Below are 25723 nucleotides of genomic sequence, written 5' to 3' on the forward strand. Positions count from 1 at the left end.
GGCTCCGCTGCCTCCCCCCTACACCGCCCGGCCCGGCCCGGCCCTGCCTCCCCACGCCACCGCCACGGCCTTCCCCGCGCCGAGCCGCTCCGGGCGCTGCCGCTCTCCGTCTCCCTCCGCGCTGGGAGCCGGGCACTATTTCTCCTCCCCCTGCTCTGTGCACTGGTGCCTGTGGAATGCTGCGCGCTGGGCCCGGCCGCGGCGGCAGGATACAGCCGAATCCGCCTCGCACTATAAGAAGCTCCTTGTGAGCGACGCCATTTTAAGCCTCTCGCTCGGTACGGCGGTGGGAGCAGCAGCGGCGCTTGGGGCAAGGGGCTAACGCTGCCGCCCCGTACGGTCTCCACCCGGGAGGACAGCGGCGGGAGCACCGCCGTAAGCAGCGAACCGAGCGAGGAGGTAGTGGCGAGGGATCGAGGAAGAAAAGACGGACCAGACCGCGATCGCCCGGGCGGCAGCAGCAGCAGCCGGAGCCCGGGGGGACTCTGCACTCTCGCCTCCCTGTAACGTTAGTGTCGCTTTCTCCGACGGGCACTCGGGGGAATCTGGGCCGGGTCCTCCTGCCTCAACGGCCGCCGGTGCCCGGGGGCGGGCGGGAACGGGCGCTGCGTCCTGCGAGCGCCGTGGGGTCCAGGGTGTGCCCGGCGCCGAGGCGGGAAGGACGGGGCCGGGGGGGGTGGGGGGGTGGTGGTGTGGGAGAAAGGCAGACGGAGGAGGGCAGGAAAGGAGAAGAGGGTTCATGTTTTGGGAGTCCGGACAGCTGCCCGCTTGTAGGAGGCGGCAGCTGCAGCTCCCGAGGTGTCTCTTGGGTAGCTCGTCCTGGGGCGAGGGGGCGGCTGCTGGGGTCTGCCGGGGAAGGCGAGTCTCAGCCGCCCACCCGGGGCTGCGCTTGCGGCCGAGGCCGGGGCTCTTCCCTGCCTTTTTGCGGTGTTCCTCTCGCGGGGGGGAGGTTCTGGCTGGCCGGTGGGCTGCAGACCACCGTTGTTGGCAGGAAGGGGAAGAGAGCAGGGGCCGGGTTTGTTTGTGCCGAATATAATGAACTAATCACGGTCACTGCAGTCAGCGGGAGATAACTAATCTGTTGCCTTGTGGGCTTTCGGATTTAGTTGCATGCATATTTGCTGGAGAGGTTCTGCTTCTTCTGGGTGTCGCCGAAATGAAGCTCCCCGGAGCTGGGAGCAATCAGATTAAGTTTTTAACACCCACGTTACCAGAGTCCTAGAACGAGTGGCTTGGGGTAGTGCTGGGGCTCGCCTGCTGCCTTCCGTGGCCGGCCTAGGGGCACGGCGGCGGCTCCAACCCCCCCAAACTGCTGAGGTGCGTGAAGCAACTTGCTGTTACTCACGGTAGGATATAGGACTCTTGTTTCTGGTTTCCCGAGGAACAGGGAGCTCCAGGTGTGTTGCGTTTTCTTTACTTTGTTACCCCAAAGCTCGGTGGTTCTGTGTCGTGCGGGGTAGCTGCTCCTGGAACAGCAAGCTCTCTTGCATCCAGCAAAACCTTAGACTCGTCCCTAGCTGAAACTTGATGTAGGACGTCGGGCTGCTTCTCTTTGAATCTCTTCCCAAGAACCTCTCCTGCAGATTATTCCTTCTGTGAAGAAAAGGCAGGCTGTGAGGGTACTACGGGCAACTTGTGACTTCAGAAATAGCAGTGTTGATCTTTGTAATCAGCTACTTCTTGATCTCTTTCTCGTGGAGCAGCCATTGTTCTGACACTCTGTGTATTCCAGACATCTGTGGTCTTCCCATCCCCCAAAGTATGCAAGTGGTGAATGGAAAGAGGCTGGGCTGGTATGCTGAGGTCGGTGGACAGAAATCAAGGAGGGGTTTTAGTCAAATAGGATCTTTATGTGCCGAGTCTTTAGCAAAGGCAGGCGACTACCTGAAAGAGGATCGGGGTGTTCCTGATACTGAAACGCACCAGAGGAGAACTTGCCAACTCAGATTTTCCTTTTGAATGACAAAAGGGTACAACTGCGAGGCTTTAAAGCGGCACTAAACTTACTGGCGTTTGCGGGGTGAAGCTGCAGCGTGAATTTCAGGAACCTGATGCTAATCTCTTGCACTTCTAATAAGTGCTGACGGCTGCAGGTACGTGGCTGCTGTGTCGATTGCCTGATGGCCGGTACTGCTGGAAATCAGGCTCCTTAGTCGTGCAGACAAAGCTCTCTAAATTCAGCCATTCGGTATGAAATCCTGTGGAGTGTCCTACCGTTCAGGTATTTTCTGCTCGGGTATAAACCGAGAGGCGTGGGAATGCTCGTGTTGGTCTGTGCGGCTGATCGTTTCAAAGAGACTCGGGGAGAAATAAGTAAAAACATGTTGACAGAAGGGACAAAGCAGTGCACAATGGCCTCTGAAAGCAGGGATTTGGTACAAAGTGAAGCTTGATTGGAAAAGTCAGTTGGTCAAATGTTGTGTTACAGCCTCAGCGACTCTTGCCTGCTTTTCTGTAGCAAAGCCATAAGCAGGTTGGGCTTTCTGCTTCATAGAGACCCTACTATTGCTCTGTACATTGTGTGGAATCATTGCTTTTTCTCTCAAGCTGCATGTGCAACGGCAGGTTTGTGTTGAAGCAGTGGCTCACGTTATCTAAAGATTGTCATCACAGCATTTTGCTGTGACTGGTGTCTCTGTAGCTGGCTTATCAAATCCTGTGGCCGTGAAACCTGGCTGCCCTTCAGATGTGGTGAAATGAATGTTGGTCTTCTACACCCTAGCATCTTACGAACGCAGCATCCAGAAACTTGAGGTGTTAAGACAAGTTAGTACTAGCAGCCTTCTGAACTAACTTTGCAGTATTTTGAGAGGTAGAAAGGGAAGTGGCCAGAACAGGACAGCAAACAGGGCTGTTGTAAGCTTCATTCTTATAAAATGCAGTCTGTGGGTGCACGGTCGTGGCTGAGGGTGTTCCTGCAAAATGTCTAGCAGGCAGACTGGTGTGCAAATGCAGCAGCAATGCAAATCTCTCCTGTTAATTCGCAGTTAAAGCTGGTAACACAGGGCTGGCGGTGATTATGCCGTTGCTTGCAGCAAAACTTGTTCTATGACTCTGGTAGGCATCATACCCTGGCAGAAAATCAGAACCGACCTTACTTATCTTGAACATCATACTTCACTGGAGCCTGATGAAGCTCCGTGAGAAACTGTGACGGCAGCTGAAGCTTGCCCTTGGGTCCTCACATCGTCCACTGGCAAGCTGGGGGCCCCTTGGTTTGCTGGGGGATGCAGACACGGTACTGCATGCACCGGGCCACGTTCTGTGGGCTCCTTGGCAGCCAGCACTGCACGTGAGTGTTCCTGTCTCCAGCCAAAGCGGTTGTCCTGGTCGGGCAGGCAGGGCAGTGTCACTGGCTTTCTAGTTCACTGCTGGCAGACTGCTTTTGGGGTGCTGTGATGTTAGGCACCCGCCGAATCAGTTAGATTTGCAGGCTAAAGTAGCCTGACAGTGGTTAACTTGTAATAACCATTTCTGGCACTTGATTCCAAGACAAAGCTTACTGCAATCTGATCAGGCTCTAGCCCACCAGGGTAGTGTGTTGGTGTTTTGTGGCCTGTTTCCTCATGAGGAGCCAGAGGAGTTTTTTGCACTGGCAATTAATTTCAAGTGCAAGGGGGAGAGCTATTGGAAGCCTTGTTCTGGCATTTCTGTCTGCAGAGAATCCGGGTGGATAAGGTGAGCAAGTGTACCTGTAGCTCAGCCTGCCCTCGAGTCTGTTTGCAGTGTTTTAGCGTGAAAGCAAACGTGTCCTGTGCTTTCTATGCCCTGGGGAGTACTGGGACAGATGTTGCTTTACCGCTTTCATCACAGAACTTTTTGCTGCTGTTCCAAGTTGCTTTAGGAAACAATATTGGTATTGCAGAGGAAAAGGACTTGCTGTGTTACTTAATACTAAACCGACTCTGGAGCCTTGCTTAAACAGACATGAATTCCTTAAAGGTTGAAAGAGTTAATCTAGTGTTTTAGGGTGCTGCTTTTACACAGGCGGTGTGAGCTAGATGGGTCTCGCCGGAGCTGGCAAATGCAGTGTGCCTTTCTGACGTTTCCAAGCTGCTTTACTTGCTAAAAGACTTGTCTCGGTCGGAGTAGTTTGCCAACTCTGCAGCCACTGTAGCAAGCAGTTTTGTCTTGTCCTGGCAGCAGTGTAGGTGCCCTCCAGCGGCCACAACTCCTAACGTCTTAAAGATATCGATAAAGGCTCTCGCCTTGTCAGTTTGGTGTCATTAACTGGGAGCTGAGGAGACATCTTGTCGTGTCACACCTCATTAGCATGCTTGTTGCTTAAACAGTACTTTTTGGAGTGTCGGTGTGTCTGTTTGTAAATATATAGTAGTTCTGTTGGGCAAAGGCAGCCTCTTTCAGATTTATGAGCATTTCCCTAGTGTCAGTGCAATTATGACTAATCGCTGGGGTTTCTTTAACCATGGAGGTTAATGGTTAACAGCCACGTTCAGGGCTGGCTACATGGTTGCAGCCCAAGAAGAAACGATTATGGTTGGTTAGTGTTTTGGAAGGGAGATGGTTTGCTAAAGTGTTGCTTCATTAGAGTGGAAAAGAAAGTTTTAAGTTTTAGGCAGAGGAGAAGGAAAGATACTTCTGTAACAGTGGATGTCAATCTTGGTACGTACAGGACGAGGAGAAAGGGCTGCAGAGCCCTTAAGTATCTTGTTGACACGGAAAACGAAGCAGGCAGGAAGCGTTGGAGCTGGCGGTGGTTTGTTGCTGAACTTTATTAGTGTTAAATGAAATGTGGTGTAGTATTTAAGTTTCAGAATGTTATCTCTAGATGGTTATGACAGCAGCTTGTTTTAATGCGGCCAGGTAAGACTGAAAGGGTTTGATCCTGGCTGCTGCCATCTCGACTTACAGACGTCTTGCGTAGCTAAAGTAGGGGCACCTGGACTGAGAGCTGCAAATCAGTGCAAGTATTACAGTGCTGCTAGCAACCTAAACCTTAGAAACACTCATTCATTGCTGAGACAGAGTTGTGCATTGTATAGATTCCTGCAAAAGAAGGTGGGGGAACTTTCTAGGCTGTGATAATAAGACTGCTGGACTGTCTAGCCATAAGATACACTAACTTAATGAATGCTGCATGAAACCCTGATTGGAAATGCTTGCCTAGTGGCCAAAGGGTCTCAAGTAAATCCATTTCTGAACAGAAGAGACTTAGCTTGGAGGTTACTTGCCTGAGCTGGTGGTGCTTAGTCGGTCAAAACAATTAAGGGTTGGTAATCTTAGGAACTTGCATTACATTCATAAAGCTGAAACTGGCATAGCAGTCTTTGAGTGCAGCCCGAGCCAAAGGATTGCTCAGTACGTTGTGTGGAATTGTTGCTTTTCCTCTCAGGCTGGATGTGCAGCGGCAGGTTTGTGTTGAACCAGTGGCTCGCTTATCTAAAGATTATCATCAGCTCTTCTCTTGGGCAGAGATGGGTCCCTGGCTGCTTGGAGCCAGTCTTGCCTACTGGACAAGTGATCCGTGTGTTGCTAGTGTTACAGTATACTCACCGTTGCTGTCAAACGTGACCTGCTCATGTCTCTGTCGGCTTGAGCACAGCTGCTGCTTGTAGATAGCTTTTAAACAGATTTCCGTAGAGGGCAGATGCCAGACCACTTTTTGTTTGCAGGTCTTGTTAGAGGCCGCTGATGCTTGCCCCCAGTTTCGAACACAAAGAACTGACAGACCTCTTGCATATCCTGAATGTTTGTAATTGTGCCGTGGATCCAAACACTAACAGCTCTGGAGTGACAAGATCCTGGGCTGTGGGGTTTCAGCTACAATACAAGTGGTCCTGCTCTGGCAGGGGGCTTGGACTAGGTCTTTCGAGGACTCTGCCAGCCCCTAACGTTCTGTGATGATGTGATTCTGTGCTTTTCAGTGGCAGAGAGTACAGGGCTGTGAAAAGGTGTGTGTGGTCTTGACAGTTGCCTAATGTGCTCTGCCATGTGGCTTTGGCAGCCTTAGCCTCTGTGGGGCACCTCCAATAGTTGTATGTAATTATGTCAGTAGGTTGCTAACTGCTTGTAAGTACCGTTTGACATCTCTAGGTATCAGTATGGAATTTCCACCAAAGCTTCTCTACAGTGTTTGTCCGAAAGTAAAAGAGAGTGCATCAAAGCTATTGCAAAGCCTCTATGTGATATTGCCAGCTCAATTTCCTTGGGAGGCTTCCTGCCAGGTTCTGAAGTTGGAAAGGTCATCTCATAGAAGGGTGGTGTAGATCAGTGCCCAGGTGAACTTCCTTACTCTTTTAGTAACTTACCTGATGTGCTTGTGAATTCTCCAGGTTCTCACCTTGTTACAGATGAGTTATCTCAAGCATTTTTTGGCTGGCAGTGGCCAGCAGACCAGTGTTAACTTTATTGAAACTTTAAATGGGTTGGTTTCAAAACGACACTTAAACATTTAGTGCCTGTGAAGACCTGACTAATCACACAAGCTGTGAGTGCCTAACTGCTGTGTTAGTTGCTCCGAGTGCGTTTCAGTAGCACGCAGTGCCTGCAGCTGGATGATCCCATCTGGCAGCGAAAGCTCACAAAGTCCATTTCTGATCCATCTTGGTCAGTGGTTGAAGTTGCTGCTCACTGGTCGAGCAGAACTGCCTGTGTTGTGTGTGGCATTCTGGAGTTGGGGGTGAGCAAGTGTCCTGCAGGGTTAGAACACTGGGGTGCTCCGGCCCTAAGGAGGTGTGGTAGAAAGCAGCCTTACAGCTCTGCTGTTGGTTTCCCTCCTGTGCCTTGTGCTCTTAAGGCTGCATGAGTTCAAAGATAAGCCTCGTGTTTCCTGGCCTTGCAACCTGAGTCCTTACTTCAGTAGACCTCTTGTGAGGAGTACATCCTCTTTTAATACAGCTAGTCTAGCCAAGGCTACCAGATGCCGGCACTTCAGTTCCATTTAGCAGTTGTAATCAACTTAGAAGTCTAGCAAGAACAAAAATATTTGCATGCTGTTTGCTTTAGGTAATGAGCATGTGAATAGAAACCCTGCTCTCTGCTCTTAATTGGTCTTAGATTGCTGAGGTGGCTGAAAATCGGCAAAACACTTTATTTTGTGATTTGGCATCAGATGAGCTTATATAACCTCCCAAAAGCTAGTGGAGAGAGGCTTTCTGCCTCTATGAAAGGGGATTTTAAGATCATTCCTGAGGCAGAAGGCAAAGGCTGAAGGGCCCAAACCATTGGTGTACTAGCGAACTGGGGTGCCTGAAGGAAGGAAAAATGGAAGTGGAAATGAAGCAGCAAAAGGCAGTGGCTGAAAGCTGAGGTTACTGGCAGTGAGCATTGGCAGATGTGTGTTATCAAATACCCCTCCTCCACTTTAATTCTCTGCCTTATCTCAGTTTGTTGCCTCTTCAGCCTGTGTTAAGGATATTTAAAGCTTGGAAGTTACAACCGTTGAGGTCAGGAAAGCAGATACTATTGAGGCTTCTGAATTGAGAATGTTCGATAGGAGAAACAGCTTCGACTTTCAGCTCTCATTGTTAAGATACTTTAAAGAGCAGTTTAAAACTGTTGTATATTCTGGGCTCAGAGTCAAACTGACTGTGATCTGATTGCCTAAATCTGAATTAGAACATATTGCTGTTTGCAAGGGATCTTCTGCCTCTCTGCAGGCAGCAGTAGAATGCATTGCCTGAAGTATTCTAGCTTGGATAAATTTGATCTGCTTGGATTACACAGGGTATTGACTTTATCACTGGAGTGAGGATTCTTGCTTAGTGGTTGGATGGAATGATGTTGCTTGAGGGACACGACCAGAGCAGTTGTTGTGGGTTGGTTTATGAATGAGTTTGCTCTGTGCAGTCTGAGATCAGTGAGCTGGATTCTGGGGGGTGCGTGTGTGCTGTGGCATGCAGGTTAAGATTATCGGTACCTCTCTTTTCCAACACCACTACTGAAGTAGTTGATGCTGCTACATCATGGCAAAACAATTAAATATGGCAGTGCTCCTCCACCTCTTGCTGTGGTGTTTCTTCTGAGGTGGTAGTGAAGGCTACAGTGAGGGTTTCTGTCATCTTAACACACAAGACAAATATTTTAGAGCTCTGAAAACTCATACTGTGTTTTACTTTCAGAGTTGGTTCCATGGTTTGGCTTGTGTCCTTTTGACGTTATGTACCGTGTAAGTTACTTACCTGGGACACCTTCAGATGACCAGGGGAGATTTAGGCTCGAGATGAGGAGAAAGTTCTTCACTGAGAGAGTCATTGGACACTGGAATGGGCTGCCCAGGGAGGTGGTGGAGTCGCCGTCCCTGGGGCACTTCAAGGCAAGGTTGGATGTGGCACTTGGTGCCATGGTCTAGCCTTGAGCTCTGTGGTAAAGGGTTGGACTTGATGATCTGTGAGGTCTCTTCCAACCCTGATGATACTGTGACCTACAAGAAGGTATCTGTACCTAGTATTAAGCTGCAATATGCAGGAAGCAGATTCTTGGTATAGATAAAGGGGCAGAGTCACTTTACAGTCTCCAAAACCATCCAGGTGGTCCATAGCTTTGATTACCATGGTAATTTACAGCCCCCCAAACTATTACTTGAGAGCCAGTTTCCAACGAGTGTCAGAGTAGGTTTTGTTCATCCAGGTCCTTGAACTGCTGGTGTGAGGAGGGATTGGAAGAATTGAAATCACTAATCCACAAATCACTACTGGTGACTAATTTCACAGTAATCAAGGCCCTCTAATATTTGCATAGAACTTTAGCTTGAAAGTGATCTCCACTCACTGCACACAGCCATTCCTGCTGGTGGACAAGGTGACTGGGGATTGCAAATGCTGCTACATAGAATATGGGAGTGCTGTTCACTACAGTATCTTCTTTATATTAAACTAAACACCAACTCTACTTCTGTAGCAAGTTTATAATCTCTTAAAACATTAAGCACTGAACCTGTACTTTCAGGACTGATCTCTCAGAAGCATCTGATACATGAAAGGCCTGAGAGTTGTCTATAAGACATACTTTGCTCAGGAGTTCAATAAAAGCCATACAGAAGTCCTCAAAGTTGTGTTCTTGGGAGGATATGGGAGAAGAGGACTTTATTCACGTTTACATAAGGAATTAAATGTTTGCAACAGATTGCTGATGCTTAAAGAAACATAAATCTGGCACTTGTTTAACCTTTAAAGGTACAAAATGAAAGTTTATTAAAGTGAGATCTACAGAGTGAATGACAATCCTTTTAACTTGCTGGGTTATCTCACTTCTTAATCCAAAGCTAGACTTCAGTGAATTAAACTGAATGCAAATACCCTGCACCATCACTTTTCACTGGTACCATCCTCATTTCCATTTGCGGATATGCAGTCTGAAAAATCAGTTCCCTGATTTTTCACCTGTAGCTTCTTCCTCCAATTCCTCCCAAACTGTAGCTGCCACATTTTCTTCAGCTAGACTTTAGAAAGTGGCAGGCAAGTATAAACTGATTAGAGGCTTCCCTCTTTGAAGGAAGACACTTTTTAGCCTTCCTGTTAATGAGTTTAGTGCTCATCCGGATTAATATTGAAGTGACTGTCTCAGTTGGATCATGTTTTCCTAAGACTAAAAGCATTGGGTTTTGCTGCTGCAAGAATGCTTAGAGCTGTGGTGCAGGTTGGAGTGAAAATTGCTGAAGGAGACAGGTCAGCCACTCATGCCTGAAAAGGATTCTGTACCATGAAACCTGCTTTCATGTTTCCACTATCAGTATTGTCTCACTCGGCTGATTCCCCCTCCCCCTTCTTCCTTCTCTAGGAAACAGAACAACAACTTCCAGTGTTTAGTTATTTATTTAATTATTACTCATAAATCCTTTCATTCATTTATTTTTCACATCCTTAACTTGAGGACAATGTGGGAATTCAGAAGCTTCTGCTACATCAAGTTCTTCTTTCTGTTCTTGGGTCATAGGAGTGAGTGCTGTAGTTACCTGGTATTAGTAGTTGCAGAACTGATGTTGTCTATGTATTCTGCCTGCTGAGTCTCCAAAGCAAACACACAGGCAAATGCATTGTCTGGAACAAGACCACTTAGAAAACTAGAGCCACAGAATGCATCCAGTAACACCTTGGTAATGTTTGCATGGAGGAAACCCCTCCTCAGTGCACCTACTTCACTGGTGTTTGGACTGTCTGTGTTTTTCACTGCTCTGTCACAAGGACCAAGATGTGCTTGTTCTGTGTTACTGTCCAGCACTGATGATAACTTAAAGATGTGGTTTCTCAGCCTGTCCTAGATGACACCTGGTGTGAAAACAGGGTCAGTAGATGTGTTCCCTTTAAATGAGTCATGGTGATTGCATTTATCAGTCCTGATTTCTACCACAAAGTTTAGTAAATGCTGCTTTTGAGCAAAAGATTTCTGGAAGACTAGCAAACTTTGCTTGACTTGCCTTACGAAGAGGAGGGGGACTCCTGATCAGTTAGATGTAATCTGGATTCTGTTAAGATGAAGCTAGCAACCTTGAAAGAAGATGAATGCATCTTTAATGCAAGCTGCAGATCTGACCTGTTCCATAGGCTTAAAAACTGCTTTAGCTGACAAAGAAAGTGTGTCTAGGCTTGATAAACTGCAGCAGAGGTGCAAATGTGTTGTAGTCTTGCTATCCCAGGCAGGTAGATGTAAGGCTTCTCTTTGTGTGTGTCATGTTCCCGTAGGCTACACTCATAGTTCTTGTCTTCTGTAAGAAGAAAAATGCTGTGGACTTGTTGCCTTCTTTGGCATGTGCCTAAGCCTGCTCCAAAATCAGAAGTCAATAGCTAGATTTTATTCATCAGAATAGTCTCCTTTCATTCCTTTGAAAGCCAAGGAATTGGAATTCTTGGAAATGTACTTGGAATGATGTAGCTTCTAGGCTCGCCAAGCTTGCAGAAGTGTTTCTCAGGGCGTTTTAGAACTCAAGTGCAAGGTTGGGGCTGGTGGTACACAATACACTCTAGTGCAGGACTTGGTTTGACAAACCTCAGCTTCTGGTTAGACTCAGTGCTGCTGCTGGTAAACCAGTGGGGAGTGACATGGGGAGGAGGAGGAGGTTTTTATGAAGCTACCAGTCCCTTGACTCCTGGCCGTGCATCCATATCAACCTCTGCATAACAGGATCTTTATCAAAATCTGGACTTGAGTAACAGGTAATCTTTTACTGAGGCTTACAGGAGCTCACTGTCATGCTAAGGCTTGTTAGTAAAGTGTCAGTCCTTTGCGTCTCTCCTTGATGAAGATCTGTTTTGCTGATCTTGGCAATGTAATGTCACTGGCCATGTGTCCTCCAGTAAATGCCAAGAGTAGCTTGATTTAAAGGAGCCTGCTAGATGCTTCATTAATTAGCTAGCAGGATGGGGATTGTTATTTCCACTCCCGCACCAGCTCACCCCCATCCTGCAAGTATTTATCCCCTTTCTGTCATTAAAATGACCACCACAAACTTTTGTAGCTAGTCTGGGGTTGTTGCTGCCTTTGCAAGTGTAGTGGTTAACCTTGGCCATAACATGCAGTAGGACAAAGTCAGCAGCTTGTCTGGATTCAGTTTCTGCCTTTGCAAAAGGAGAAGAGAAAGGGAAGGAGAATGGGAGAGTATCAGTTGCAGAAGCCTTACAAGCAGATGTAAGGTACTGCTTTTCCCTGGCTACCTTTTGGCTGCAGGTATTTTGAACTCTCAGGATTAAAACCAATTTCACATCAAATAAAAAAAGCTATCTGGAATGACTGGGGGGGTTACAGGGTAAGAAATGCAGGTTAGGATCTTGGAAGCTGTGAGGTGCAGCTGTGAGGCTGATTTAAGTCAGCATTTCAACTACTGTGTGACTGACAGTGCAGTGCTGAACACAACCAGTGTTCTCAGCTGCTGGTTTGCAGATGCTCCTAAGCCCTCGTTTGGAGTTGTGCTGCAGCTCGGTGGCTAGTCTGGGGTGTGGGGTTGTACCTAATGGTACAGCTGCTCTTCTGATCTCTTCGGGCTGCTGAAACTGAAACAAGTGTTTCAGAGGGCAGTTGCTGCAAGCCAGCTGCCTTCATATGTGCACACTTCAACAGTGGGAAAAGATTATAACCCTGGTTCCCAAACCTTGTGTGGTAGTGAATCTGAGGTAGCAGTAAATAGCTCAAAGCATCGTCAGTGCTCACAGCTGGTTCATCTGGCAGTATGTTAACTTCAGCACTGGTTTGGTGACCGCTTAGCAGTAGCCTTCTGGTAGGAGACAGGAAGAATTCCAGTGGAAAGAGATCTGCTGTAGTACTAAGCATATTGCACCTTATGTGCAGCAGCTAGGGATGGCCCAGTGGTTGGAGAGGTCTGCCTGACTTAGTGGGGACTCCAGGAAGCATGTTTTCCTTTTGGTGTTATTCCAGTTCCTCCTGGTTGGAAGGTGTTAGTGGGGCTGAGAGAGTGACCTGCAGGGAGCTGTTGAGCTTTTGTAGAGGCACTTGTCCAGGTTAGCTACTCGGAGAATTTCTGTGCTTGTGGTCAGCTGGCAGCATGACCTAGTTTTCTCTACCCCTTACTACTGCTACTCCCAACCTCTTAACAGTGTGTCGGGAAAATCCAGCGTTCAAGGGACTGGGAAAAAGTGTTGTGACAGTGCCTGCTCTGTGCAGACTGAGGAGTAGATGGAGCTGGCCAATCTCCTCCAGGCTGTGGGGTAGGACTGCTTTAGGGACTGAAGCATTTCCAGCAGCATAGCAGGGTACTCACTGTATGTTGTGCCGCGCCTTAAATCAGCTCAGTGCTGCTAATCTGCTGCAGATGGAGATCTGCTGTCCATTTTAAAAGAGCCAGAGCAGGGCTGCTGCCAACAGTCGTGGGAGTGCAGAGTCAGGACAAACAGCGCTGGCATTTGTACAGCAAAGTAGAGACAGCTCAGAAGCTGCTGGACTGCCCTGCAGCTGGCTCAGGGACAGTGAAATAGGAGCCTGCCTCAGAGTTGCCTGGTCTGTTCAGTGAGGCTCCTAAAACTGCGGGCCTGTCTTCTGTTTAATTACGGTTTTCTGAAAGCTGCTGCTGAAGAGAACTTGAAATGGGAATTCCGTCTTTACACGACACAGCATCACATGGGCCTCCTTCTCCCGGTGCTCCGCTGCAGACCTGGCCTTGAAAGAGATTAGCGGCTCGCCTTTACTGCATTGTCTAGGAATGTTTTGATCGGCATAGATCTAACACCTAACAGCACTCTGAAAGCCATTGTTGGGGGAGATGGTTTTGCCCACTACAAATGTTTCTGCTTGGCCAGCTCCCAGGACAGGCTGTCACTGGCTCTGTGTCTGGGCTGAAAACAGGGCTGGACTGTGGGGGGAAGGGGAGTGAGCAAAACTAAAAGCATGACAGCTTGGAGTGACCTGTTGTATCACAGTATCACAGTATCACCAAGGTTGGAAGAGACCTCACAGATCATCAAGTCCAACCCTTTACCACAGTGCCCAAGGCTAGACCATGGCACCAAGTGCCACATCCAACCTTGCCTTGAACTGCCCCAGGGATGACGACTCCACCACCTCCCCAGGCAGCCCATTCCAGTGTCCAATGACTCTCTCAGTGAAGAATTTTCTCCTCACCTCGAGCCGAAATTTCCCCTGGCGCAGCCTGAGGCTGTGTCCTCTCGTTCTGGAGCTGGCCACCTGAGAGAAGAGAGCAACCTCCCCCTGGAGGGAGGGGAAGCTGTAGCCTTGAATTTCTCTTTCTGGGTTACCGAAGGCAGGTACATATTTCCGGTACAAATGCTGCTGTGCTGCCTGATGCTATCGCATGGAGGTGCACTCTGGAAACGTTGGTAGGACATCTGCGCCGCACTGCAGCGTCCTGCCCCCAGGTATCTTGACACAGCCGAAGGAGAGCAGCTGTTCACAAGGCTGCTTCAGCTCTCAGGAGAACTGTTTTGTGAAGGGAGAAACTTCTCCTTGTGGAAAGGAGTAGGTTAAATTGTAGGTAGTCTTTCAGTCTGCTGAAATAATAGCAGTTTGTCTTAAATGGTTGCTTCATCTTTCCCTGAAAAAATACCTTGTAGCCTTTGCTAGTGTCTTAAGAGTAGCTGTCTTTGAGGGTCATGAAGTCTGACACTGATCCCTTCTCTTTGCAACATGTCCAGGCTGTGGAATTGAACATCTGGAGTGCCTTTTCTGCGGGCACAGAGCAGTAAAAAAGGGCTCTGTGATGGTCAATCTCTGGGGCTGTGGTTTTGCTCTTGCAGTTAAGGGAGTATCTTACATAGTCTGCCAGGGAGAGTCTGGGTAACACATCTCCTTCTGTGCCCATGGGGGTTTGCTAATTAGTGTCTGCATTTACTCACTGTGGCACGATGTGCAAAGCCTTAGTTTGCAATTCAGTGTTCTAATGTGAAACCTTAACCAGCTCTGATTAGTGTTTAATTAGTCTTAACCTTGCTCTTTTGTAGGGTCTCTGAAAGGCAGCAGAAAAGAGTTCTGGGAGCACAAGGAACATGGCAACCCAAGGTATAGAATGCATTAATTTCTGTTACAAGAATCCAGAGCAGTTAGACAGGCTTCTTGCTCCCCTTCTTTAAGTCACCTGGACTGAATAATACCTGCTCTACTACAGTGTTTACGAGTATCTTACACTGGAACTCAAACAGCCAAACAGATTTGTCATCCCAAGCATTTTGGCTCCCTTAAGTATAGCCAAACAGCATGTGGAAAGGGGAACTTTGAAGTAGTAGGCTTGAGGCAGTCACAACAGCAGTGCTGGCTCTGCCTTTTTGGTTATAGATGTCTGCAGTGCTTTGACTTAAAGCCTCACTTCAGAACTGCTCCCTTGCTTGCAGTGCTGCCTCTGGGTTGAGGTAGCTGTTTGTAACGGTTTGTTTTCATGTAGAAGCTGTGTCGTTCCTTGAAGGGTTGATGTGTGCTGGTGTAACTGAACTTTTGTGCCCAACCATGGTTTCTTGCAGCTGACTTGATGGAGCTGGATATGGCAATGGAGCCAGACAGAAAAGCAGCAGTCAGTCACTGGCAGCAGCAGTCCTATCTGGACTCCGGTATCCATTCCGGAGCCACAACAACTGCTCCCTCCTTGAGCGGCAAGGGCAATCCTGAAGAGGAAGATGTGGACACAACGCAAGTGCTATACGAGTGGGAGCAGGGATTCTCCCAGTCCTTCACCCAGGAGCAAGTTGCTGGTAAGGCCTCCTCTTACTGCACTGGTTTGCTTAGGACAGTACAGAACTCCCCGTGCTGAGTTACCGGCAGTCTAGGCGGTGAGCTGTGTCCCTCTGGGGTGAGGTGGTGACTGCCCTTGGTTTTCAGATATCGACGGCCAGTACGCAATGACCAGAGCTCAGAGAGTGCGGGCAGCTATGTTCCCTGAAACACTGGACGAGGGAATGCAGATCCCATCCACGCAGTTTGATGCTGCCCACCCAACTAACGTGCAGCGCCTGGCTGAGCCCTCCCAGATGCTGAAACACGCCGTTGTCAACTTGATAAACTACCAAGATGATGCCGAGCTGGCGACTCGTGCCATCCCAGAGCTGACCAAGCTGCTGAACGACGAGGACCAGGCAAGCATCTCCTCTGCCTCGGGTAGCTTGTGCGGGGGGTTTCTTGGCTGAGCTCCACACTGACGGCTTGTGTCCCGGCTCTGCAGGTGGTGGTGAACAAGGCCGCAGTTATGGTGCATCAGCTGTCCAAGAAGGAGGCCTCTCGCCATGCCATCATGCGGTCTCCTCAGATGGTGTCTGCCATCGTGCGCACCATGCAGAACACGAACGACGTGGAGACGGCCCGCTGCACCGCAGGGACGCTGCACAACCTCTCCCACCACCGGGAAGGCCTGCTGGCCATCTTCAAATCGGGAGGCATCCCTGCTCTGGTCAAAATGCTTGGGTGTGTGCGCTGCTGGGATGGCACTTGGCGGGGCTTGAGGAGGTGCCGGTAGGCACAGCTGCTCAACAGCACTGCTTCCTTCCATAGGTCCCCGGTGGACTCGGTGCTGTTCTATGCCATTACCACACTTCACAACCTCCTGCTGCATCAGGAAGGGGCCAAGATGGCTGTGCGGCTGGCTGGTGGGCTGCAGAAGATGGTGGCCCTGCTCAACAAGACAAATGTCAAATTCCTGGCCATCACAACAGACTGCCTGCAGATCCTAGCCTATGGCAATCAAGAAAGTAAGGTGAGTGCCGCTGAAGCACTTCAAACGAGCAGGCTTGCTGCCTGGGGCCTAGCAGTGCCTCTGTGCTGATCTCCCACACTGGGCTTTGCCCAGCCAGCGCTGACCTTGCAAGAGGTGAGCGACACAGAAATTGCAGTCTTGTGTCCAGTGGACTGTGGAACTTGCTCACAGCAGTAGATGTGAACAGTGTGTTGGAGATCTGTAACCTGTGGTGGGTGTAAGCCAGCAGCTATTACTTCTGACACGCAGAGGAAGTAGCAGATAGTTATTTTTGCTGTCTTCCAGCTGATTATTCTGGCAAGTGGTGGACCCCAGGCTCTAGTAAACATAATGAGGACCTATACTTATGAGAAGCTATTGTGGACCACAAGTAGAGTGCTGAAGGTGTTGTCGGTCTGCTCCAGCAACAAACCTGCTATTGTTGAGGCTGGTAAGTACCTTGCAAAAGCTGAATGGTACTTGAGGATCTGTACATGCCACACAGGCAGAAGCTGCCAGCATGACAGATTGAACTTTGGTGGCTGGCCCTTCGGTCCGTGACTAGTTTTGGAGGTCTTTAGTATAGAGAAGTAAAATGGCAGGGGCTTTTGAGTAAGTTCACTGTGTGGCTTAGTGGCTGAGCACTGCCAGAATGGAGCCCTTGGAACATGCATACATTTCAAAGGCCTAGTGTCACACGGTGGCTCCTGGATTGTGCTTATGTGTGTTGGAGGGCTGGGGCCTAGCCATACTATGATACTAATGCCAGGAAACATCCAGAAGCTTGTGAGAGATGCACTCGGACTTGAAGGAAGAGAAGGACCTGACTGTACACAAGGTGAACACCTGAGTAATGGTGTCAAATCTGTGCCACCTTCTAGGGGGGATGCAAGCTTTGGGACTCCACCTCACCGATCCTAGCCAGCGTCTTGTGCAGAACTGTCTCTGGACTCTGAGGAATCTGTCGGATGCTGCCACAAAGCAGGTAAGAGGCTCTTCTAAGTGAGCAGGGTCAGAAGCCAGCACAGTGGAAGAGTCTGACTCCTTCTTCCCTCTCTCTTGCAGGAGGGCATGGAAGGCCTTCTAGGAACTCTGGTTCAGCTTCTAGGGTCAGATGATATTAACGTTGTGACTTGTGCCGCTGGCATCCTTTCTAACCTTACCTGCAACAACTACAAGAACAAGATGATGGTGTGCCAGGTGGGTGGCATCGAGGCTCTTGTGCGCACAGTGCTTCGGGCCGGAGACAGGGAGGACATCACCGAGCCTGCCATCTGCGCGCTGCGGCACCTCACCAGCAGGCACCAGGAGGCTGAGATGGCTCAGAACGCGGTGCGCCTGCACTACGGGCTCCCGGTGGTGGTGAAGCTGTTGCACCCGCCCTCACACTGGCCTCTGATCAAGGTAAGGGATGGCAAACAGCTTTCAGCTCTGAGGAATGGCGTTTGTAATGCCACTCTCTACCCGGGGGGCTGGGGTCTGTAAGTGGTCTGATGGGGAAAGCTGCTGCAGCCGAGCAGCTTGGTGTTGTCTCTTGGCTGTGGGTACTTGGGATCAGCTGAGGGCAAGGAGGAACTGCTACCAGCCAGCACCGCCATGACCTTTTCCTCTCCACCCCTTTCCCACCTGCAGGCCACAGTGGGGCTGATCCGCAACCTGGCACTGTGCCCTGCCAACCACGCTCCACTGCGCGAGCAAGGAGCCATTCCCAGGCTAGTGCAGCTGCTGGTGAGAGCGCACCAGGACACCCAGCGGCGCACCTCCATGGGCGGCACGCAGCAGCAGTTCGTGGTAAGTGCCTGTGCCGCTGGAGCCCAGCCGTGCCAGCTGCCTGCCGACCGTCCTGTTGGACCCACAGGGCTCTTAGCTAAGCATGCACACACCTTGGCTCTTGCTTTACTGCAGAACCTCCTGAGCTTCTGAACCATGTAGGTCACAAACTGCTTACTCTGGCGCAAGCAGTCCTCTACCAGGGAGCCAGCACTGCCTCGCCCTTCTCTGAAGCTCGGGTTTAAGAAGGCTATCACAACTTGTTCTGTATTCTCAAGCGTGCTTAAAGCTACTCAGGAGCTGTACAGGCCCTGGCCCTCTGTTCCCTGTTTAGTGCCAGGTCGGTGTGGTAGGGTCAGTCTTGGGCTTTTCTGTTTTCATTGTTTTGTGTTTACTTTCCTGTCAAACACATGAACAAAGGGGAAGTTGCCTTAGCAAAGCCCACTAATCCAGGAGTGAAGCTCACACCTGCAGAGGCAGGAGGGGCCTCTCTGCAGTAAACTGCCAAGCCAGTCCAGCTTGAGGGAAGATGAGCTGGTGCTGGCAGACAGAGTTCATTGTGCACTGAAACGGTGGAAACAGTGAGAGGAGCTCTCCTGAGATGCTTCACTTACTGAATTCACTTGGGTGAACCAAGCTGGCTCCTAGCAGGCATCTTCTTTTTGAAAGCCAGCAGCAGTGTGGGCATGAGTCCTGCTGGGAGAAGGAGATGTGCAGGGAGGGGGTCTGATTTGTTGCCAGGCTGGTCAGCTTTCAGGCAGTCACTCAAGAGGACCTGACAAAAGCTCCTCTTTCCCTACCCAGGAGGGTGTGCGCATGGAGGAGATAGTTGAGGGCTGCACCGGAGCCCTGCACATCCTTGCACGCGACGTTCACAATCGGATCGTCATCAGGGGCCTCAACACCATTCCTCTCTTCGTGCAGGTAAGCAGCAGCTCCAGGCAGTGCCCCCGTCTGGACTGGGAAAAGGGCTCCTGTGCTGAAGGGCTAACGGAACCCCTCTGTTCTGCTTGCAGTTGTTGTACTCTCCCATTGAGAACATCCAGAGAGTAGCTGCAGGGGTGCTCTGTGAATTGGCTCAAGACAAGGAAGCAGCTGAAGCAATTGAAGCTGAAGGTGCAACCGCCCCTCTAACGGAACTGCTTCACTCTAGGAATGAGGGCGTTGGTAAGTGAGCTTTAAAGACAGGGGTCGTACTTGTTACAAAAGTTCCCAAGACCCAACCTCTGCTAAGCTGACTCCTCCTCTTGACAGCAACCTATGCAGCTGCAGTGCTCTTCAGGATGTCCGAGGACAAGCCCCAGGACTATAAGAAGCGGCTCTCGGTTGAGCTGACAAGCTCCCTGTTCCGCACGGAGCCCATGGCTTGGAATGAGGTGAGCTGTGCTCTTCTGGATTAGTGCTTCCTGGGAGACCTTTCTTCCAGCAGTGAAATGTAGCTGCCATCAGGAAAACAGGCCTAGCTGTACCCCCTCTCATCCTTACAGATGCTGAGGCTCAGTGAACCTATGGCAAGCAACCTTAGAGCTGCTGCTTCCCTTGCAGATAGGAGCAACCCCTTCGCTGCTACTGCTGTTCATAACTCACCATTAGCGAGCAGAGCTGTAGAGTAGAGCTTTGTGCAAGTCTCTGCTGCATGTCAGAACCCAGTGAACTCCAAGTGCAAAAACTCAGTGAGGGAAGCATGAACACAAAACATCCTGCAAGGCCCCTCTCACACCGACCATGCAGGACAGAATCTGTGTGTGGGGCAAAGGGAAGCTCGCATTAAGTGCCTCTTAAGGCCAGATACTTCAGATGAGCTGGGCTTCTGCCCTTGCCTGGTGAGCAGGTACTGAGTAAAGGGCAGCAGCCTTTGATTTGTGCTGTCTCGGTGCTCTGCTCTCTGGGCAAACTTTGTGACTACTGCAGTCAGAAGAAAGGCTGAACTGAAACATTGCCGAGGTTGCCTGCAGGGCAGCTGCATCATTCCAGGCAGCTACTTCTGGAATTGGGCAAGCTAGGAGAGAGCCTTTAGGGACTCTAAAAAGCTGCTGCTGGCTTGGGAATCTCTGAACTTGGAGCTGGACAGACCTCCCTGAGGAGGAATGCTCCTAGGCCTGCCCCATCATTGCCACTCCTAAACAGGACCTTTCCTACTGTGAGCTGGAGCTGCCCATGGCTGGGCCTGGCTGTTGGATGCAGATACCTAGAGAAAGGCATTTCCTGTTCAGGGAAGCGCTGCGCTGCAGCACTTGCTGCAGAAAAGGGACTAAAAAGGGATTTGGGGCAGGCTTGAAAACGTCTTAAGCACAGGCTGAGTAGTGCTGGCCCAAAGCCCTGCTCTTAAGCCTGCTCTCTACCTCTGTGTTTACCTAGACGGCAGACCTCGGACTGGACATTGGCGCCCAGGGAGAGCCCCTCGGATACCGCCCCGATGGTAGGTCTGCTCTGTTCCCCTTGGCCAGGCTTCCCCTGGGTTCAGCCAAGGCAGAGATTTTAAAGGAGAACTGCAAGTGAGCCAAAAGTGAGTTGCTCCTCAGTGAGGTGTTGCAGACCAATGGGCAGAGGGGGAGCTGCCAGCTCAAATAACCACTTTGTACAGCATCTCTGCCGGCACCCAGTGTGCAAGGTGCTCTGTGCTGTGAGCCCTGTGGGAGACTCCCCCCTGAGCTTCCAGACATCTTCCATGTTTGGTACAAATGGAATAGACAATCCCAATAGTGCAGTTTCTCTTTAAAACTAAAAGGCTGCTGTTGAGTGTCTCAGTCTGCAGATGGCTGCAGATTTGAATGCCAGCCCATCTCTTGAGGGCTCTCAGCTATTTTTGACCTGGCTCTCAGAAGCAAGTCTCCAGTCTCAGAGCCTGGTTCTGCTGCAGTGGTGTTGAGTTTTAGTGGTGTTGACGATGCAGACTAATGGCTTGGCTGGACTCTGCTTGTGCTTCTGCCTGCAGTGTGCTTTGTCTGCAGAACCCTACTGGAAGGCTGTTTCCAACAAGGGAACAGCCACCAAGGGCAGGCAACAGGTTGTGTTGGACTTGGCTGAACTCTAGAAAAGAGTTAGATGGCTACAGAGGCCTTCTCACACACTGATACTTGCAGCTTCTGGTGCCTCTAACATCTGTTAACATTATGCTTTTTTTCCCTCTGCCACCTTTAACTTCCTTAGATCCTAGCTACCGTTCTTTCCACTCGGGCGGCTACGGTCAGGATGCCTTGGGTATGGACCCTATGATGGAACATGAAATGGGTGGCCACCACCCCGGTGCTGACTACCCAGTTGATGGGCTGCCAGATCTTGGCCATGCCCAGGACCTTATGGATGGGCTGCCTCCAGGTGACAGTAATCAGTTGGCCTGGTTCGATACTGACCTGTAAATCATCCTTTAGGTAAGAAGCTCCAACCTTGAATTTCAAACCCAAGCAGAGAGCAGAGCAGATGATGGCCTGAGGACTCGGTTGGCAGGGCGGGCTTGGCTCCGTTGAGTCCCCGTGTGCCAGAGCAGTGCCTGCACGCTCTGGGAACACAGCAGTACACTCCCAACTGCCTTCTGCCGTGAGGTGTGGAAGTGATTAACTGCACTGTCTTGTGCTCCAGCTTCACGCAGGCTTAGAACGTGCTGGAAGGGGAGCGGAGGCGGCTGCGGCGCGGGCGGTGCTGACGCCTGTCTCTCTTCTCTCCACAGCTGTATCATCTGACTGACCTTGCGTTGATTGGCCTGTAGAGTTGCTGAGAGGGCTCGAGGGGTGGGCTGGTATCTCAGAAAGTGCCTGACACACTAACCAAGCTGAGTTTCCTATGGGAACAATTGAAGTAAACTTTTTGTTCTGGTCCTTTTTGGTCGAGGAGTAATAATACAAATGGATTTTGGGAGTGACTCAAGGAAGGAAGAGTGCACAAGAATGAACTGCAAGATGGAACTGATCAAACCTTAGCCTTGCTTGTTAAAAAGTTACTATTTTTTTTAAATCTCTGTAATGGTACTGACCTTGCTTGCTTTGGGAGTAGCCTTTCTTCTCGCAGTAACTGTTGTTAGGTTGGACTTCTGGGTTCTCCTCTGTTTCTTTTGTTTGTTTTTCGGTTGTTTCTTTCCTTTTCAGTCTCTGGTAGTATTAAGTTATAGTGAATATGCTCCTGCAGTTTCTGATTTTTAAGGATTGAGTAAAGGTGTAGAACACTAATTCATAACCGCTCTAACTGTACTCAGAATAAAGTGTAACATTGTGTAGCCTTTTTGTATAAAAAACAAAAACTAGACAAATAGAAATGGTCCAATTAGTTTCCTTTTTAATATGCTTAAAATAAGCAGGTGGATCTATTTCATGTTTTTGATCAAAAACTTTATCTGGGATATGTCTGGGTAGGGGCCAGTAAGAACTGTTTCTTTGGAACCTTGTATTGGACAGTTTACCAGTTGCCTTTTATCCCAAAGTTATTGTAGCCTGCTGTGATACAGATGCTTCATGAGACAAATGCAGTTATACAATGGTTCAGAATTAAAGTAAACTTTTACTTCGCTCTGTGTCAGATTCTTTCAGAGCAGGAGGTGGTGCTGGGTGCCAGCAGTGTTCTGAAAAGGGGCCAGAACTGCACTCGGGCACTGCTGCACCCTAGGGCCACTGCCATAGGACCCTTTGCTGTTCCTAACTCCAGCTCTTGCAGCTCTAAGACAGAACGAGTCCCTGCAGCACAAGGGCAAAGCAGGGCACTTATTTGCTCACCTCCTTCTGGGCTGCAGACGGGCTGTCCAAGGCTGGCTGGCAGCAGCAGCTCTCAAGGAGGCTGCACCAGGCAGCTGCTGCTCTCAGGAGCAAACACTAAGGAAGAAGTGGTCCCTGCACCAGGCTGAGCAATGCTGCATGCCGGGGACAAGAATTTCCTTCTTCACCCACTGGCAGCTGCTGGCTCTACAGGGCCCTCCCAGGAGTATCAGCTTCTCCTGGGGCTGAGTGGCAAAGGGCCAGGCTCAGCATCTTGCCTCTTTCCAAAGAGGAGCTCAGCCAGGAGCATGGGCAGCTGACCAGGAGCCTCCACCAGTGCAGCCCACACAGGCTTACCAAAGCAGGTAAAAACCAGATCTAAGTAACCTGCCCTGCATCCCCACAGCCTGATCTGGGAGTGCACGACAAAGGCTATCCCCCAGAGAAAGGCCTTATGCCAGTCATAGGCAGCAGGTGAGCCCTGAAGGGGACCAGTCACAGCCTTCCTCCACAAGATAAACACAGCTCCCAGAGATCCAAGCAGTGACTGCTTTCTGGGGTGAAATAACTGCTCTTTATTGGCTGCCACAGGCTTGAACTACATCATGTAGTGCCAGCAAGGGCAAGTAGTAACCAAGGCCAAACCCCAAACTAGTGTTCAGCTCTTGCCCCAACAAGTAACACCACAACCACACACACACCTCCTACCCCTACCTGTAGCTCAGTTCTTCACGCTGCGCTCAGGTGAAGCTGTTCTGCAGGCCTGAGGTGCGGCACAGCACCCCAGCCCCTGTGTGTTCCTGCAGGCTGGTCAGCAGTGGGCACTTGGCAGCTGGGCACTTTCACATCTTGCCAGCCTCAGAATGTCAAATGCCAGGGAAGCCACAGCACCATCTGCCTGAGAGCTGGAGATTAAAGCCAGTGACAGCACCCATTAGACATGCTCAGGGAAACACTTCAGCATCCACGTTGGACTTGCCCTGTGCTGGAAAGCTTACAGAGCGTCAGGAAGCTCCTGGCTGCTCCACACGTGTGGTGGCAGTTACCAAAAGGAGTGATGCTGCCAGTCTGTGGCACCCACTCCCAGCTTACCTCAGTAGCTGCTGCCTGACTCCCAGCTCTTCCACAAGAGTGCGTTGCTCATTCCCTACCACGGCTCCAGGCCCCTCTCCGGCTTCACCCTGCAGTGCTGCTCAAGGTGTTGCCTACCTTATGCAGGTTACAGTGTGACCCTTTGCTTCACCACCTCAGTGCTTGTCACTCATTTTGGCTAATCCTGCTCCAACCATGGCTAGTTTTTTCCTAGCACTGGACCTGAGGCTCTCTCACATCACTGCTAGGCCACAGAAACAAGCCTTGCTTCTTAAAGACTCCCAGTCCTCACCTTGCCCTTGGGAAGGGCATGAGGGAGCAAATCAGTCTGTACCCTGCTCAGCTGCTGCTGCTGCCACACTGGAGGCTCGGGGTAGCACAGAGCTAGGCAGGACACTTGCTGCTGGGTCCACACTCTGGGAGCCACCAGCTCAACGTGCAGCAGTCTAAAGCAGACCCTTTATTTACCTGAACTCATCTTGGTGACTGCTCACTGAAAGAGAATAGGCTACACTCCCACCTCCTGGCATTCCAGGATTATCAGGCAATTCCACCACAGGCTGGGTTACCAGTTGGACTTCAAGGTATTTCTCAGCCTAATGACCCTATCAGGCTGCATGTTGAAGTGCAGGTTTGGCTCCATTTGGTTGCTAAGCAGAAGGGGTTGGTTGTGGCGCTCTGAAAGCTGCCTGTGCCTCAGAGGTGGAGCTTGGCACTCCATGGCTGCTCCACAGCTGCAGGAGAGCACTGAGGAGCTCGCAGCCCAGGCAGTGCCCTCTTGGCACGTGCCTGCTTGGCTCATCTCCTGCCATGCAGGCAGAGCCAAAGATGAGAAACCTGTTGGTAACAAATAAGCAAAGCAAAACCACTCCTGGCTCCCTTCAGCCACACGTGGGTGGAGGGGCCTGGGAGTTCAGGCTACCCAGAGGATGGCTGAGGTCCAGGACCTTCACTAAGACATTTCCAGTGCTGCAAGAGACACAGAGGCTTCCTCACTGGGTTCAAGCCCAGGGTGAGGAGCCCAGGTTTATTAGGTCACAGGGAATAGTCTGGGAAGAATGCCACGTGAGGGAATCTGGAGAGAGGGCAGAAAACCCATAACCTCCAGGAACAAAGAGGCCATTCAGCTGGAGCTGGGGGGGGAGCTTGCTAACCCCAAGCTTCTGCCCACACATTGCCAAGCTGACAGTGCCTGAGCCCACTACAGGTGAGGTTAGTTCTTGGTGTGCATCTCCTTATGTTCACTGTCCCTTCCTTCCCACAAAGTACACCCTGCCCAGAGCAGGGAGGAGCTCTGCTCCATTTCCCAAACACCTGCCCCACCAACTCAAAGAGCAGCAAGAAGGTGACCTCAGTGCTTCAGACACTGATCTAACCCCTACAATGCCTACAACTTTAGTTCCAGCAGGGGTGAAACCCAGCCCAACAGCCCAGGGCAGCAGTGCAAATCTGGTTGCTATTCTCTGCCCCTCAAAGCAAGTCCTTCATTCACACTGTTCAGGGGCAAAATCTACAGCAGATGAGCTGAGGTTGGCCAACTTACTAGGATGAGCACCTTAGTTCTGGCAGAGGCAGCCACAGCATTCCCCTGAGAGAAGCCACAGGTAACCTGCACCAAAAGCAGCTTTGCCCTTCAGCTTCCCAGGGCACCAAACAGTGGCTTCAAAGCAGGGCACAAAGACTGCTCTGTGCAGCCAGCCCACTGCTGAGGCCCCCTGAGCGGTGCCCAGTTCAGGACCTTGATTCAGTGTTTGGAATCAAGGCTGTAACAAACCCCAAAGCAGCCCAGCTGGGGCTGGAAGCAGAGCACCGAGCCAGGCACAGCAGTGAGTGCTGAGCACAGCAGTGAGTGCTGAGCACAGCAGTGCTGGGAGCGTGGCCAAGGACAGACACCCGAGCAGCTCATGCTGCAGGGAGGGTGATCAGAGGAGAAGACCACGGCAGACAGAGGAGGAGGCAAGAGCTCAGCCCTGGAAATTCCTGGAAGCCCGAGGGAACTCACCTGGCAGCCTGGGCCAGGCTCTTGAGCACCTCGATGAGAGCATCACCATCATTCCTCAGGCTCTCTAAGCACTTCTCGTTTGAAGTCACCTGGAACAAA

At 50.5% G+C, this 25723-nt stretch overlaps 2 protein-coding genes across 2 annotated transcripts in view; one reads left to right on the forward strand and one right to left on the reverse strand.

Moving 5' to 3' along the window:
* The first annotated feature begins 281 nt into the window (after positions 1-281).
* Positions 282-22346, forward strand: CTNNB1 (catenin beta 1). Its single transcript, XM_064169732.1, has 16 exons — positions 282-508; positions 14364-14421; positions 14877-15104; positions 15232-15485; positions 15572-15810; positions 15898-16099; positions 16385-16529; positions 16960-17063; positions 17144-17482; positions 17711-17869; positions 18653-18772; positions 18865-19015; positions 19103-19224; positions 20207-20267; positions 20999-21219; positions 21516-22346. The coding sequence occupies exons 2-15, from the start codon at positions 14409-14411 to the stop codon at positions 21205-21207; spliced, it is 2346 nt and encodes a 781-aa protein (XP_064025802.1). The 5' UTR covers positions 282-508; positions 14364-14408; the 3' UTR covers positions 21208-21219; positions 21516-22346.
* The window catches only part of ULK4 (unc-51 like kinase 4), a 114746-nt gene continuing 111118 nt past the window's right edge, over positions 22096-25723 (reverse strand). The window contains exons 36-37 of the mRNA XM_064169733.1: positions 25625-25713; positions 22096-23435 (exon numbers count right to left, since the gene is read on the reverse strand). Of these exons, the coding sequence (XP_064025803.1) occupies positions 23342-23435; positions 25625-25713 (183 nt within the window). The 3' untranslated portion in view covers positions 22096-23341. The remainder of the gene's footprint in view (positions 23436-25624; positions 25714-25723) is intronic.

This window comes from Pogoniulus pusillus, chromosome 32 (genome assembly GCF_015220805.1).
Source record: "Pogoniulus pusillus isolate bPogPus1 chromosome 32, bPogPus1.pri, whole genome shotgun sequence".
NCBI lineage: Eukaryota > Metazoa > Chordata > Aves > Piciformes > Lybiidae > Pogoniulus > Pogoniulus pusillus.

Bases quoted from the DNA above. Each gene is read 5' to 3' on its own strand.
- CTNNB1 (XM_064169732.1), top strand. The intron at 16,100-16,384 runs GTGAGTGCCGCT...GCTGTCTTCCAG, and splicing joins ATGGCAATCAAGAAAGTAAG to CTGATTATTCTGGCAAGTGG. The intron at 17,870-18,652 runs GTAAGTGCCTGT...TTCCCTACCCAG, and splicing joins GCACGCAGCAGCAGTTCGTG to GAGGGTGTGCGCATGGAGGA.